General features: G+C 47.2%; 2 protein-coding genes, 1 long non-coding RNA gene and 1 other non-coding gene across 7 annotated transcripts in view; all 4 read left to right on the top strand.

Annotated features, from left to right (window-relative positions):
- atp1a2a (ATPase Na+/K+ transporting subunit alpha 2a) overlaps window positions 1-5,864 on the top strand; it is a 32,782-nt gene extending 26,918 nt beyond the window's left edge. For all 3 annotated transcript variants that reach the window (XM_069177873.1, XM_069177881.1, XM_069177889.1), the window contains 6 exons: window positions 1,078-1,201; window positions 1,946-2,091; window positions 2,179-2,309; window positions 2,406-2,507; window positions 2,717-2,808; window positions 5,603-5,864. In XM_069177873.1, coding sequence (XP_069033974.1) covers window positions 1,078-1,201; window positions 1,946-2,091; window positions 2,179-2,309; window positions 2,406-2,507; window positions 2,717-2,808; window positions 5,603-5,631 — 624 coding nt within the window. In that variant the 3' untranslated portion in view covers window positions 5,632-5,864. The remainder of the gene's footprint in view (window positions 1-1,077; window positions 1,202-1,945; window positions 2,092-2,178; window positions 2,310-2,405; window positions 2,508-2,716; window positions 2,809-5,602) is intronic.
- A 1,757-nt stretch (window positions 5,865-7,621) lies between these two features.
- sdhc (succinate dehydrogenase complex, subunit C, integral membrane protein) lies at window positions 7,622-11,758 on the top strand. Its single transcript, XM_069177776.1, has 6 exons — window positions 7,622-7,672; window positions 9,599-9,658; window positions 9,762-9,863; window positions 10,536-10,597; window positions 11,183-11,346; window positions 11,534-11,758. The coding sequence occupies exons 1-6, from the start codon at window positions 7,656-7,658 to the stop codon at window positions 11,636-11,638; spliced, it is 510 nt and encodes a 169-aa protein (XP_069033877.1). The 5' UTR covers window positions 7,622-7,655; the 3' UTR covers window positions 11,639-11,758.
- Window positions 11,759-12,832: 1,074 nt separating this feature from the next.
- Window positions 12,833-12,906, top strand: trnar-ucu (transfer RNA arginine (anticodon UCU)). Its single transcript has one exon. It is a non-coding gene; the product is annotated as a tRNA-Arg (tRNA).
- A 1,127-nt stretch (window positions 12,907-14,033) lies between these two features.
- Window positions 14,034-15,000, top strand: part of LOC138215614 (uncharacterized) — a 35,394-nt gene continuing 34,427 nt past the window's right edge. The window contains exons 1-2 of one of the 2 annotated variants that reach the window (XR_011179745.1): window positions 14,034-14,048; window positions 14,180-14,467. This is a non-coding gene — a long non-coding RNA (uncharacterized lncRNA). Of the gene's footprint in view, window positions 14,049-14,127; window positions 14,468-15,000 lie in introns of those variants that run through there. The other variant, XR_011179744.1, reaches the window with a different exon arrangement.

Raw genomic sequence — 15,000 nt, 5'->3', positions numbered from 1 at the left:
GAAAATCATCACATTCTGTTTTTATTTCCATTTCACTTAGCATCCCAACTCTTTTAGAAACAAGTTGTACTTTACTTCACTAATATGAAGAAATATGAACGTGTTTGTTTCAATGACAGATTTGTTCCTGTTGTTTACTCGCCTGTCTGAGATCACAGGGAACGATCGCTCTTCCTTTATCGGTTTATTCCTCTTTAAAGATCCGATGACTGAAGTTTAAAAGTCCCTAATTCGTGCACTTGTTCTGCATATAAAAACCCTGCATTCAAAGTGAGGCGTGCGTGTCTTCAGTCACGGCTGCTGCAGAGAACAGCTGGCTGTTTCTTTTGAAGCGACGCACCCCAAAATGAAAATATTTAAATATTCAAAAAATAACCTGTAAAGTGTTTCAAGCAGGAACATGAGCAAAGTTAGAAATTTCCCACGTCTGCTGGAGAGGCTGTTAACAGCTTGTTAACAGCTTAGTTCAACTCCAGGCTACAGGCTGCGGGGCTCTGCTGAGATTTAGCAGTGACAACCAGCACTTGGAGTGTGCTGTGATTATTTTTAGCCGCCGTGCCATGTGGCTGCAAAAGATGTTTATCAAAGCTCGATGTGGCACACTTTAAGAAGGCCTCCAGACGGAGATGTGGAACCGGCTCACAGAAGCACCTGCGCGGCACACTTTCCGAGGCGAGCCGGATCGATGGCCGGCGCCGCGAGTCAGAGGACTGTCACTCCAAAACAAACTGGATTTGTTGGGTTTCACACAGAGCCGAGTGTCCACCTCAAATCCCTCCTAAATCCCGGAGATTTCCTGCCCTAAGTCACACATATTGCTCTGTTGCTTACCTGGTAAAACCAGCCAATATCGGCTCTTTATTACAGGGACCTTTCTCCCCTCCTGTTTTATGAATGTCTTCCCTCCTCCGTCTCTGTCACTGTCTTCGTGCCCTTTCTCTGCCTCCTCTCTGACTGACTGATTATATTCGTAGCGATACGTCTCGTCTGGCTCCGTCGTCTTTGTACCGGTGCCACGGAGACAAATTTCCTCCCATTTTACGGTGTGGGGTGCTCATCCTGTTCTCCTCTCCGCAGGTTCCCGCCATCTCATTGGCCTACGAGACGGCGGAGAGCGACATCATGAAGCGGCAACCGAGGAACCCCAGAACAGACAAGCTGGTGAATGAGCGCCTCATCAGCATGGCCTACGGGCAGATAGGTGCGTCTCCTTCATCTCGAGGACCGGTTCTGGTGATATTAAACACCAGAGACGAATGTTTCTTATGTCCAGTTCGGGGAATTAGATCCCGAGGTGAGCCGACAACTTTCCCTCTAATCATGGTGACATTTCCAGCGAATGCAGAGCGGCTCTATTTTCTGCTTCCGTCTTGGTCGTGTTTCAGCTCCGCTTCAGTGCCGACGTTTTATCTCTGGTTTTATTCGGTTTGGGAATAGTGAGAAATCAAAGGCTGGCCCAATTTCATAGGCTGTTAACTGGGTCAGAATATGACGGAGCTGCGATGGATGACACTCGATTTCAAACCGAACACGCTGGAAACAGACGGAGGCTCGCTTCAGCTCCCAGAACTCCTCCAACAGGAGTCCGAACATCTCCAACCTGCTGATGATGTGATGCTGCCTTGCTTAAGTTTCACTTTAACTACGTGATGAATTAATAACCGTCGTCTCAGGTTTGATGAAGACTTCAGCTCAGAAACAAGATGTCCATCAGGATGGAAAGGCTCCGCAGAACTTTTAACAGAACTTTTTCTCCACTTTGTGTTTTCAAGGAAAAGTTAAACTCAAAATTACAGTTAGAAAATATCCAGGAAATTATGGCCCAAAAAACCCTGTAAAATGTTCTTGTTGCAAAAAACAAAAAAGATGTACGTTTTCCCACTGATCCCTCATTAATATCCATGTTTATTAAACCTGATGTTTTCCCACTGATTCTGTAAACCAGGTATGATCCAGGCTCTCGCCGGTTTCTTCACCTACTTCGTGATTCTGGCTGAGAACGGCTTCCTGCCGGGATTCCTCGTCGGGATCCGCATCAAGTGGGACGACCGCGAGATGAACGACCTGGAGGACAGCTATGGGCAGCAGTGGGTAAGGAGAGGGGCGGAGCTACACACCGACACACCTGGCAGGTGTTCCTCCTGTAGGAGTTTAAACGGAGTGTGTTTCACCCCGCAGACCTACGAGCAGAGGAAGATCATCGAGTTCACCTGCCACACGTCCTTCTTCGCCTCCATCGTGGTGGTCCAGTGGGCCGACCTCATCATCTGCAAGACCAGGAGGAACTCTCTGTTCCAGCAGGGCATGAAGTGAGGAGGAAGAGGAGCTTGTAAATACAAAGATCTGCGTTTTTATTCCCACTTTATTCCTCTGAGCCTGTTCGTTCTGATGTTTCCGCTCCACAGGAACCGGATCCTGATCTTCGGCCTCTTCGTGGAGACCGCCCTGGCCGCCTTCCTCTCCTACTGCCCAGGGATGGATGTGGCGCTGCGCATGTACCCGCTGAAGTACGCTCCGTATATTCACATCTCCACTGAACCGGGAAATAACCTCTTAAAGCCCTAATAGGCTGCCATTAGCCCGTCAGTCTGCGCTCTAAATGAAGGCTGTGATCTTCTTAAACACTGCCTTGTTATGTTTAATATTCCAAAATGGCTGCAGTGACTTTAACAGTCTGCCTGCGACTCACGGCTCCTCTTCCTCCTCTTCCTCCCAGGATCATGTGGTGGTTCTGTGCCTTCCCCTACAGCCTCCTCATCTTCATCTACGATGAGGTCCGTAAATTCATCCTGCGGAGGAGCCCGGGAGGTGAGTTCTTCTCTCAGACCCACATTAAATCAGCCCCTCCAGGAGTTTCTATGATTGTTGCAATCAAAAATGTTTGATTTTGCAGCGGATTTAAAAAAAAAAAAAAATATTTGTGGAGTTTTTTGCACAAAATTGAGGCAATTAGACAAAATTACTAATCCAGAAAGAAAAATTAATTCACAAGTTAAGTAAAAAATATTTACAAGTTCCGCAAATATTATGGAGTTTGTTTGAATCTGCGTTAATTATTGCGATCACCAGTTTTCCTGGAGGGACTGATTAAAAGGATTCAAGTGTGTGTTGTTATAAATATGAAGACATGTCGGTGGTCTGGTACCGCGGTTAGTTTCTGTCAGGAGCTCATCTCTCAGCCTCCATCAGCCTCCATCAGCCTCCATCAGCCTCTATTAGCAGCCTCCATCAGCAGCCTCAATCAGCAGCCTCCATCAGCAGCCTCTATCAGCCTCCAGCAGCCTCCATCAGCCTCTATCAGCCTTCATCAGCCTTTATCAGCCTCCACCAGCCTCTATTAGCAGCCTCCATCAGCAGCCTCCATCAGCAGTCTCCATCAACAGCCTCCATCTGCCTCCATCAGCTTCCATCAGCCTCCATCAGCCTCCATCAGCCTCTATTAGCAGCCTCAATCAGCAGCCTCAATCAGCAGCCTCCATCAGCAGCCTCCATCAGCAGCCTCTATCAGCCTCCAGCAGCCTCCATCAGCCTTCATCAGCCTTTATCAGCCTCCACCAGCCTCCATCAGCAGCCTCCATCAGCAGCCTCCATCAGCAGTCTCCATCAACAGCCTCCATCTGCCTCCATCAGCCTCTATCAGCTTCCATCAGCCTCCATCAGCCTCTATTAGCAGCCTCAATCAGCAGCCTCCATCAGCAGCCTCCATCAGCAGCCTCTATCAGCCTCCATCAGCCTCTATTAGCAGCCTCCATCAGCAGCCTCCATCAGCAGCCTCCATCAGCAGCCTCCATCAGCAGCCTTTATCAGCCTCCACCAGCCTCTATTAGCAGCCTCCATCAGCAGCCTCCATCAGCAGCCTCCATCAGCAGTCTCCATCAGCAGCCTCCATCTGCCTCCATCAGCCTCTATCAGCTTCCATCAGCCTCCATCAGCCTCTATCAGCCTCCATCAGCCTCCATCAGCCTCCATCAGCCTCCCCTCGTATGAAGTGAATCTGTTATCGGACCAAAGAACATGGAATTTAACGTCGTCACTAACAGGCTCAAACTGTGTTATAGAAAGTGTTGTGAGCGGAGATCACGGAGGAGCGAACAGGTACTAATTTCACACAACAGCGTCGGCTGTAATTACAGCTGATTATCGTTATTACTGTGGCGTAATGTTAAAAGCCTCGGTCTAAAGGAAGAGCTGTCAGCGTGGATGTTTGTGGGATGAAGAACATGTTTCATAACCCACCTCCTTTTACTGCCACTTTATTTTTTTTATGTATTGTGAAACAGGAAGTGTAATTATTTTCATTAAAACCTTATTATGAAGCAGCGAAGAGCCTTCGGGCCGAACCGTCAGCCGTGCAGCTGAACAGCTTCCAGCCTCCGCAACACTCCACTGATTACTGTTTGTCTTCCAGGTCTGATTCCTGACAGTCACATCCGTCTGCCAGTTTGTGTAGAAATTATTTTTCATAAATGGAGCCCAAAAAAAAAATCACAGCTTAGAAACAAGAGAACAGCCACTGGATCTGATCTCAGGCCAGCAGCTGCATTTAACCACAGACTGTTTCTAAAAGAGTTCGTAGCTTCAGGTCTGTAAAATGGTTCTGATCCAGAAGAGTCTTCAGCTGCAATACCAGCGAGTGCCACTAGAGGTCGGCTCCAAAAAGCCTCCGGCTCCATAGACTCCCATTCAACTTCTCTCATCAAATCCAAAGTGAATAAAATGTGTCCATCAGTTATCTCGGTGTTGTTAGCTAAAGTCACTCCTTCTTATTAGTTTTCTGGAGGTCCATCTGAAAATAATCCCTCATTCATTAGAAAAGAAGATTCAAGAAGACCTGTTTTTGGGGGCGTGTCTGTTTGATTGACAGGCCTGTGGTGCAGTCAGGTTACAGCTATCGGTGGGCGGGACGTAGTATCGTCAGGTTTCCAATCAGATCGGTCAGATCCACCGCTGGCTCCTCCCCCAGCTCGTCCAAATATGGTCACTTCCTGCTCCAAAATAACAAGATGGTGGCGGACAGAATCGTTCCCAAACCAACGGATGTCGTTGCCGCTGGTTAACGAGCACCAGATGTCAATCAGAGATCTGTGGAGCTTCTTCACGTGTAGCATCATCTTCCTCACAAATATCAGCTCCTTCCAGCAGCAGCAGGAATTATTTGAGTGGTTCTGGTTTTCAGCATGAAAGCAGTTTATCGAACACTTAAGAGCTGGAAACAGAACCCGTCCGACGACCTGCAGAACCGGCTCACGATGAGAGAGGAAATGAAGGCAAGGCTGATGGAGACTCTTGAGATGTACCCCAAAGATCCAACACCTGATACCGGACGCCCTACAAAAGTCTGAAAGTCCGCCGTGTGCCGGAGTCGGAGCTGACGAGGGGCGGGACGCGGAGACAAACAGGCTTTTTGGCGACGGTTAATCATTTGAGTTAATCTGTGAGCCACGGGCCGCTGATCAGAGCTCCCAGTTAGGAGGGATTCATTTGGAAATGTACGCAGACAAAAGGCGGCGAGATGAATACAAATAGAGTGACACAAAAAGGATATTGTAAGGAGGGCTCGGCTGACACTCTGACACTCTTCCTCTCTCTTCATCTCTTCCAGGTTGGGTGGAGCTGGAGACTTATTATTAACATTCACTGTGTGTGTGTGTGTGTGTGTGTGTGTGTGTGTGAGTCTGTCAGCTGTAATATTGCATGGATCAGTTCACAAATATGATTATCATAAAAAGACTTTCTGAAAATAGGCTTTTTGATTGTGCTGTGAGCTTTTCTCTTCTTATCAATCGTGATACACGCTGACAACACGCGTGTCGACAAACGAAATGTTGTTCATTATGTGAAATTTAACAAATAAAAATGATTCCACAGACTGTCTCATTTTTTGTTTTATTTATTATTCATTGATTGTTTCCTAAAACTGGAAAGAAAGTATGAATGTAAACACGATATCTAGCAGGAAGTGTGATGTTCACCAATTCATGTCCAAAACTAATAATTATTTCCACTAAATTAGAATATTTCAAACATTTACTCCCATTTAATCTTCCTTTACTCGCCCCACATGGAAGTCAGACCTGGTTTTGTTTATCTCATTTGATGGCACAGTTGTTGCCTCGATCACAGGTGGAGCGACATCATCGTATACGTCAGAAAAAAGGTCACAAACGGTTGTAAAATGTTCCAATAGTTAAAACACTTATGAAAAATGAAAGAATAACTAAACTGTTGAATATCAGTTTATCATCTTTCCTGTAGCTCATCGTCCTCCTGTCCTCCTGTCTTCCTGTCCTTGTGTCCTCCTGTCCTCCTGTCCTGGTGTCCTTACTCGTGATTTTACTGTAGAAAAAGCTCTTTTGTGTTCAGACATATTTAAATCTGAAATCCAAAAGCTCCTTTAAATCAATTAGAAATGTGTTTTAACTTTTATTTAAGCGACCCGGCCGGTCCGACCGACACGGTTTACATTAATGGAGGAGCAGGTAATGAGGAATCAGTGTGGGGCTGCTTCTAGCCATCATTATCCTCAACCCAGCTCTGTGTGTGTGTGTGTGTGTGTGTGTGTGTGTGTGTGTGTGGTGTGTGTGTGGTGTGTGTGTGTGTGTGTGTGTGTGTGTGTGTGTGTTTATTTCAGCTGCAGTAGAGCTGCTGTTTTTGCATTGATTGTTTTAGGAGGTCGTCTCGTGGTTTTTCCCGGTTTGAGTGTCACGTCTGTTGACTTTCCAGTTTTTCTACAGTATCATGTGTCTCTGTGATCCGGTTTGTTGCACACTGCACTTGTTATCTACATGTTTTTCTGTCAGTGACGTATTTGGTTTGTCTGACCAGAAATCTGAGATGATCAGTTTACTGGAACCAGACAATGTTTGATAGTTCTGCTCCAAAGATGACAATTAAAAAACTAAGAATATAGTGTCAGTTATATCTTTGCTGGTTAATATTTCAGCTCTTTACTAATGCAAACTCTCATCCTTATGGCCATTATGTTTCCTCGTGTTTGACAAAGAACAAAATGCTCATAAATGAGACAGACAGAAAAAACAGCCTTTCAGTAAAGTTTGACCTTTTGTTTATTTTGTTTCACTGAATATTGACTTATTTTCACATTTATTTTCCCAGAATTATTACTTTACTTTTAATTTAACTTAAATTTTTTTTTTTTTTACTGAAGTTTGATATTTGTTTTATTTTTATTGTTTTCAGTGAAGTTTAACCATCTTTATAGATTTTTTTTTTTTTTGTCCACAGAAGTTTAACTTTATTTTGAATTCAATTAAAAGCTTTTGTCACTGAAGTTTGACCTTCTCAGGACAATAACTGAACCTCACGGTTTCACGTAACTGTACAATAACTCACCTTTGGCAAAATAACACTGTTGACTGTGTTTCTTGGTTGTTTGTATATAATATATATAGATATATACTGTACAGTATATACTGTATATACTGTGCATTTTATATTTTTACTGCTATTTTATTGCTTTTCTATTATTCTATTATTATCTTATTTCTTCTGTATGCTGCTGTAGCGAAAAATATTCCCCTCCGGGATTAATAAAGTAACTACCTAACCTAACCTAACCTAACCTAACCTAACCTAACCTAACCGAGCAGAACAACAACATCCGGCTGCGTCACTTCCGCTCACTGCCTGTCAACATGGCGTTGCTTCTAAGGTCAGTACATCTTTGCTACTTGAGTTTTGGGCTCGGGGAAAGCTTTCCGTGCCGTTTTCCGGGGTGGTGGAGGGACACGGACACACGTCGAGCAGATTGCAGTGACAGCCGGGGACAACACGGCCGGGTCCAGCCTCTCATGTCGGTTTATTGTCGGTGTTTAGCAGCGCGAGCTGCCGCTAGCTTGTTAGCTAAAGCTAACCGTCGTGTCTTTGAACGCAGCAGAGAAAGTGGACTTCGTGTCTGACTGTCCTCATGACGGACGGAGACGGTGACATCCGCTGTCTCTGTCTGTCTCCAGTTAAATTATGTGCAGGACTGAGGGGCTCCTCCATCCGGGTACCAAGTCAAAGGTTATTTCTTCTTCACTGTTCACTTCAGTTAGTCTGGTTTATTTAATCAGTTACTCTGGTCTGTATCATCTGGTCATCCGGGTTAGTTTGATCAGGTTAACTCAGGTTAGTTTGATCAGGTTTAGTAATGATGAGATTAACTTGGCTTCATTTGATCAGTTTGATTGAATAGTTTGATCAGGTTAACGTGGGTTAGTTTGATCTGGTTAACGTGGGTTAGTTTGATCAGGTTAACGTGGGTTAGTTTGATCTGGTTAACGTGGGTTAGTTTGATCAGGTAAACGTGGGTTAGTTTGATCTGGTTAACGTGGGTTAGTTTGATCATGTTAACTCGGGTTAGTTTGATCAGGTTAACTCGGGTTAGTTTGATCTGGTTAACGTGGGTTAGTTTGATCTGGTAAACGTGGGCTAGTTTGATCTGGTTAACGTGGGCTAGTTTGATCAGGTTAACGTGGGTTAGTTTGATCATGTTAACGTGGGTTAGTTTGATCAGGTTAACTCGGGTTAGTTTGATCTGGTTAACTCGGGTTAGTTTGATCTGGTTAGCGTGGGTTAGTTTGATCAGGTTAACGTGGGTTAGTTTGATCAGGTTAACTCGGGTTAGTTTGATCAGGTTAACGTGGGTTATTTTGATCAGGTTAACGTGGGTTAGTTTGATCAGGTAAATGTGGGTTAGTTTGATCTGGTTAACGTGGGTTAGTTTGATCTGGTTAACGTGGGTTAGTTTGATCAGGTTAACGTGGGTTAGTTTGATCTGGTAAACGTGGGCTAGTTTGATCAGGTAAACGTGGGTTAGTTTGAGCAGGTTAACGTGGGTTAGTTTGATCTGGTAAACGTGGGTTAGTTTGATCAGGTTAACTCAGGTTAGTTTGATCAGGTTAACGTGGGTTAGTTTGATCAGGCAAACGTGGGTTAGTTTGATCTGGTAAACGTGGGTTAGTTTGATCAGGTAGACGTGGGTTGGTTTGATCAGGTTAACGTGGGTTAGTTTGATCTGGTAAACGTGGGTTAGTTTGATCAGGTTAACTCAGGTTAGTTTGATCAGGTTAACTCGGGTTAGTTTGATCAGGTTAACGTGGGTTAGTTTGATCTGGTAGACGTGGGTTAGTTTGATCAGGTTAACTCAGGTTAGTTTGATCAGGTTAACTCGGGTTAGTTTGATCAGGTTAACGTGGGTTAGTTTGATCTGGTAGACGTGGGTTAGTTTGATCAGGTTAACTCAGGTTAGTTTGATCAGGTTAACTCAGGTTAGCCTGCTACTCACAGAGCGTCAGTTTACTGTGTTGAAATCTCTTCTTTATTCTGGATTTAAATATTTTATTTGATATTTTATATCGTCCATGTTGGATGTGTTCCAGTTTACGTCTCCATCAGAACATGAAGATCACAACGATGCTGTCAGACAGATTCATTCATAATAATGTGAATAACATCTCTTCATGTAGATGTCTGCTGGTGTTATTATCTTGTTGTGTGTCAGATATTTTGTTTACATGTTGGAGTCTTTCGTTGTCTTATTAAATGTCTGATTCAGCGCCCACAGTAACGTCCAGCTCTTCTGTCTTGTGTTCAGGACGTTGACCCGTCAGGGTGCGAGTCTCTCCAAGCCGCACTACAGCGCCCTCTACAGACAGTGAGTACCGAGCGTGCACATAAATATGCTGCTGATAATTCATCATAACAATGCAGCCGCACAGACGTGAGCTCACCTGTGGTGGAACCTCCCGTGTCCTTAGTGCCGCTCCGATGGGAACCACCGCCAAGGACGAGATGAACAAGTTCTGGGCCAAAAACGCCCGATTAAACCGCCCGATGTCTCCTCATATCTCCATCTACCAGTACGTATGAAAAATCACCTCTCTGTTTATGTTTGAGCATTTCAGCCTCGTGTCTCCACCGGCATCTTGTAATAATCCTCATGTTTCAGACTGCAGGCGTTTCCCTTCTTTTAATGCTAATAAAACAGCAGGAGAAGCTCCTCGATGGACCGAATCCTAAAAACCTCTTTTATCCTCTCAGTTTTCACTTCTCTGTTATGTGGGATCAGTCATCTGCAGTCCACCTGTGATCCAAGGATTTAAGTCTCTCACCTGGTTCAACCTCATGTAGAACTGGATGTGTTCGATAAAGTGTCGGCTCTCCTCCACTTTGATTTAAAATATAAAATGCGCCTCCTGAAAGTTTCTCCTCCGTCAGCCTGAGAAACAGAAACCTGCAACTCACAGCTGTGTTTATCTGACGTTTCCAGAAAGGTCAGAGGTCGTGGGCGTTCATGTTTTGGTTGGATGTTCAGCTGATATATTGTAATTTTAGTCGTGTAGAGTTTGTCTTCATAACTTAGATAACAGCTGACGTCTGAGGAACACGTTTAAATCACGGTTGTGTTTCCTGTTCGCCTCCGACGGGGTTTTTATGACGAGTCGTTCCGATTCAGATGAACATCAGTTAAACTTGTACTTCTTGTCCACCTGCTGCTGTAGTTGACACGCAGCGTGTCCCGTGTGTTCCAGGTGGTCCGTCCCCATGGTGATGTCCATCACACACAGAGGAACCGGAGTGGGGCTCAGCGGAGGTAACGCTTCATCTCTCGTCCGTCATGTCAGCAATAAAGATGCGAATGTTCTAGTTTGATCCTGAACGTCCTGAAACGACCTCTCGGAGAAACGTGTGTTTTCTCTGCCGCTGTCAGCTTCACATTGACCCTGAAAAGCTCTTCGGGGCATTTCGGTCCATCACATCGATCTGTGCTGAGAGCATTTACTGGAATCACTAAACCAAAGTTGTTCGATAGAAAGCGGAGCGTGTGGTGAACATGGAGTTCAGATGTTTGTGTGGTCGGTTCACGTGTTCACGGCTTCAGATGAGTCTGACGTTAACACGGAGAACATGTCATCAACATGTCATCAACATGTCATCAACATGTCATCAACATGTCATCAACATGTCATCAAGCAGCTTCACAGGCGTGTTATTCTTTTATAGGAACATGTGACATCCAGCTGTTTGGTCTCAGTGCTGCTTTACATGTTGAACTAAAGCCTGAGAGGAACTACATTTCTGTGTGTGTGTGTGTGTGTGTGTGTGTGTGTGTGTGTGTGTGTGTGTGTGTGTGTGTGTGTGTGTGTGTGTCGGTCCGGGCTCTTCTGTCTGTGTTCAGCTATCTCGGCCTTCGCCGTGGCAGCGCTGGTGTTGCCGGGGAACTACCCGTACTACCTGGACCTGATCCACTCGCTGTCCGTCGGGTCTTATCTCATCGGGCTGACCAAGTTCGGCATCGCCTTCCCCGTCTCTTACCACACCTACAACGGCATCCGCCACCTGGTGAGACCTCCATCTTCCATTTATACATGCGGTGTTGTTTGTGTCGCACATGTAACTCTGATGTTTGTTTTTTCTATTATTTCTGTCATGTTTGTTCATTTTTATTGACTTTAGTAGATTCCATTTGTAAACATTTAAAAACGGTCTCCTGTCCTCTCTTTTATTGTTATTACTATTATCCAATCAGTGTTGGGACATCGGCAAAGGCTTCAAAATCCCAGAGGTGTACCGCTCCGGCTACACCGTCATCGGCCTATCCATCCTCACCTCCATCGCCCTGGCGATGCTCTGAGCAGAGAGGAGGAGGAGCCTGTTGAGGAAGGTGTGGACTGATGCTCGGAGGGAGTTCTGTGTAAATGTTCTGTGGTGGTTTCATCACAGTATTAAATAAAGGATTATATTATGCTGTGTACTCGGGGACGCCGGTGTGAGTCATTACACCCTGCAGACCGCGGGGGTCAAAGTGCATGAAATGTGACCCAGTTAGTTCCACACTTGTTTCAGACATGTCCTACATGTGGCGTCCCGGCGTGACGTCGGCTTCATGAATCTCTTTAATGACGCCGGTGTGTTCGGAGCGTGTGTTGTTGTGTTTACTGCAGGCTGTCATTCATATTTCACCGTCCCGGGCAGCAGGTGCTCCGATGCATTTATAACAAGAGGACAGGGGGGCTGAGGTGTGTGTGTGTGTAGGGGGTAGTGGGGGAGGGGTGTGGATGTGGAGCGCCCCCCCCCCCCCCAACCCCACCCCGAGCCACGTAGGACATGCACGCACACCTGAGCAGCTTCTGTCCCGCGGTGTGAATCACCGTCAGATCCAACTTCTCCCGTCAGGCTGCAGGAAACAAATATTGTGGTCTGAACCCGTGATGTCGCTTCGGATCAGCTGAAGCTGCACTCACAGGAACACCAGCAGCACTTAGGCTCCTTAGCTCCAACACAATTGGTTTATCAATTTGCTGCCGGCGGCTCGGAGGGAGGACGCCTGTCCACTCGAATGTGTCCTCGGCGTGCCGTGGAGAAGATCTGAACCCCGCGATGAACGAGCTGCTGCTGCGTGTTCGTAGAGCTCTACAGGTGACACGGCTCACTGTCCAGCAGCTGTTTCTGACCGACAGGTATTTTCATCCACATCACGACCGCCGTAACGGGAACACGTGCAGAGTTCAGGGTCTGGCTGCAGTGAGTTTGGGATGTAAATGATTCTGTCTAATCGGCACTTTTCCACCTCGGCTCCTTTTTCATCTCTGCAATCTTCCCAGTGATGGAAGGGAAGAGTCCATCACTCCGCAGGTTAACACTTGGTTTTATGAGGCATTAAGGGACTAATGAGGACGCGGCGGCAGCACCCCCTACCGGCCGGCGGGGGTACCGTCTTCAGGGCTGCGGTCCTGATGCTGAGGGATGGAGAGGGTACCGCGTGGGGCTGACAGGAAGAGGAGGAGGAGTTTAAACCCGGGTTTCATCTTAAAAAAAACATGCCGTCGTCTCTGTGGCGCAATGGAATAGCGCGCTGGACTTCTAATCCAGAGGCTCCGGGTTCGAGTCCCGGCAGAGATGAGAGAATGTGAGCCAGGCTTTTTGGACGAGATGCTGGAGGAACGCTTCCTTTGTGTTTTGTGGGTCTCTGCTGTGATGGTGTGTTTTAGAAGGCTGCCGGTCAGATGGATGCACAGACCGACCGGAGACGTGTTGATGGTCTGCAGACTCATCATGAACGAACCTATTCAGCGTGCAAAGGTCACGCTTTTATACATGCAGAGGTAACGTGCGGAGAGGGAAGGACCGCCTGAAGCACCTGCGTCTGTCCGCTGATGGAAAGCAGCTACAAAACATTTAAAACTCCATAACAAGTGTTTAACGATGCCAGATGCTGCTTCTGTTTCACAGACACAGAAACTCTTCCAGCTCAAATGAGTCATGATGCCAGAACAACGGACTGCTGTGTTCAGATGGAGAGAAGAATCAGTGAGCAGAACCTCCGGAGTCCTTGAAGGACCCTGAAGCAGGTCTTCAGTCCTCCAACGATCCAACATGTGGGAGAAGTTTCTCCTTCAGCTGCTGGTTTGAAGATCTCAGGAGCTTTTTGTCGTGCTGCTGTCGCCATCCATGTTTAAACCCCATCATGCCTCCCCACACACACAGGCCTAATCCGCCAGTAAAACTAATCCCTAATCCTCTCTGGCAACTTGAACACCCCCTCCCCCTCCCCCCCACACCCCTTCCCCGGATCCCAAACAGGACTGTCCTCTGATGGAGTTACAACATGCAAACTGAGGTGGGCACATTAGAAAAGTCATAAGAAAGTCATCATTAAAGGGACAATCCTCTAAAAACTGAAGAACCACAGCTGCACGTGGACTCAGTGACATCATTACCGAATATTATCCCGCCTCCGGGCACCGGCGGAGTCCTATCACACAGATAGGAGTAATAGCTCCATAACATGAGTGATAAGGAGCGCAGCTCTCTGCGGAGGGAGCCGTGACGATCCGCCGCTGATGACCTCCTCATCTCCGGAGATAGAGTCGGTATCAGCCCCGCAGATAAACACTGAACCGGGCTCTCCCGTTCACCGGGGGCACCGACACCCTCCGCGATAAAAGCCTTGCACACGCTCACTGTGTGCGGGGAGAGCTGCACGAGCACCGCAGTGATGCTCCGGCGTGGTGAGATCTCCTCTATCGGCTCCATCTCAGCCGGTAGGCCCCTGCTCGGCCCGGTTATCCCGGTGGTACGGGCCAAATCGTATTAAAATCCCCTCCCTCCTCCCTCTCCCCCTCCCTCCCTCCCTCCCTCCCTCCTCCCCTGTCCCCTCCCTCCCGTCTCTCAGACAGTCTGTTTTTGCTGCAGTGAACGGTAGCCGTGCAGAGAGCGACACAGATACACAGATACAACCGGAGAGCGCGCGGAGGAACAAAAAGCAGTAAAACAAGGGAGTCGCGAGGAGAAGAAGAAAGGAGATTAAAAAAAAAAAAAAAACGACAAAAAAAATTAAAAAAAAAGTCGATCCGAGCAGACTGAGAGGAGCTCCGGACCAAAACACTGCTGCGCATCTAACCGGAGACCTTACCGGGGACCTTACCGGAGACCAACAACAGACTCCGGAGGCGGAATAACGGTGTGTGTGTGTGTTACCGTGCAATGCTTCTCACTTTATGTGATTGTAGCGGGCTGGAGGCTGCAGGGCGGACCGGAGACACCTGTCAGTGCTGACGCTGTTCGTCTCCAGGAATGTGTGTGTGTGTGTGTGTGTGTGTGTGCGTGTGTGTGTGTGTGTGTGTGTGTGTGTGTGTGTGTGTGTGTGTGTGTGTGTGTGTGTGTGTGTGCGTGTGTGTGTGTGTGTGTGTGTGTGTGTGTGTGTGTGTGTGTGTGTAATCCGTTGTGCCTGCCCGGGGAGAGGCAGCTGAATAATCCCTGCGTGTTTTATTATTTACTCTGAATGAGCGCGCTGTGGTCGGGCTGCTACGCGGTGCCCGGCTCTCCTCCTCCTCTCCTCCTCTCCCCCTCTCCTCCTCCTCTCCCCTTCTCCTCCTCCTCTCCCCCTCTCCTCCTCCTCTCCCCTTCTCCTCTCCCCCTCTCCTCCTCCTCTCCCCTTCTCCTCCTCCTCTCCCCCTCTCCTCCTCCTCTCCCCCTCCTCCTCCTCCTCCTCTC

This window comes from Embiotoca jacksoni, unplaced genomic scaffold (genome assembly GCF_022577435.1).
Source record: "Embiotoca jacksoni isolate LCO1_2020_lvr unplaced genomic scaffold, fEmbJac1.0.p SCAF_109, whole genome shotgun sequence".
Classification (NCBI taxonomy): Eukaryota; Metazoa; Chordata; class Actinopteri; family Embiotocidae; genus Embiotoca; species Embiotoca jacksoni.
The sequence above is the reverse complement of the archived record's forward strand: the minus strand, read 5'-3'. Positions and strand labels throughout refer to the sequence as shown.

What these genes read in the sequence shown, in the direction of transcription:
- sdhc (XM_069177776.1), top strand. An exon ending in CCTCATATCTCCATCTACCA is followed by an intron (nt 9,864 to 10,535) that starts GTACGTATGAAA and finishes CGTGTGTTCCAG; the next exon opens with GTGGTCCGTCCCCATGGTGA. An exon ending in ACAACGGCATCCGCCACCTG is followed by an intron (nt 11,347 to 11,533) that starts GTGAGACCTCCA and finishes TTATCCAATCAG; the next exon opens with TGTTGGGACATCGGCAAAGG.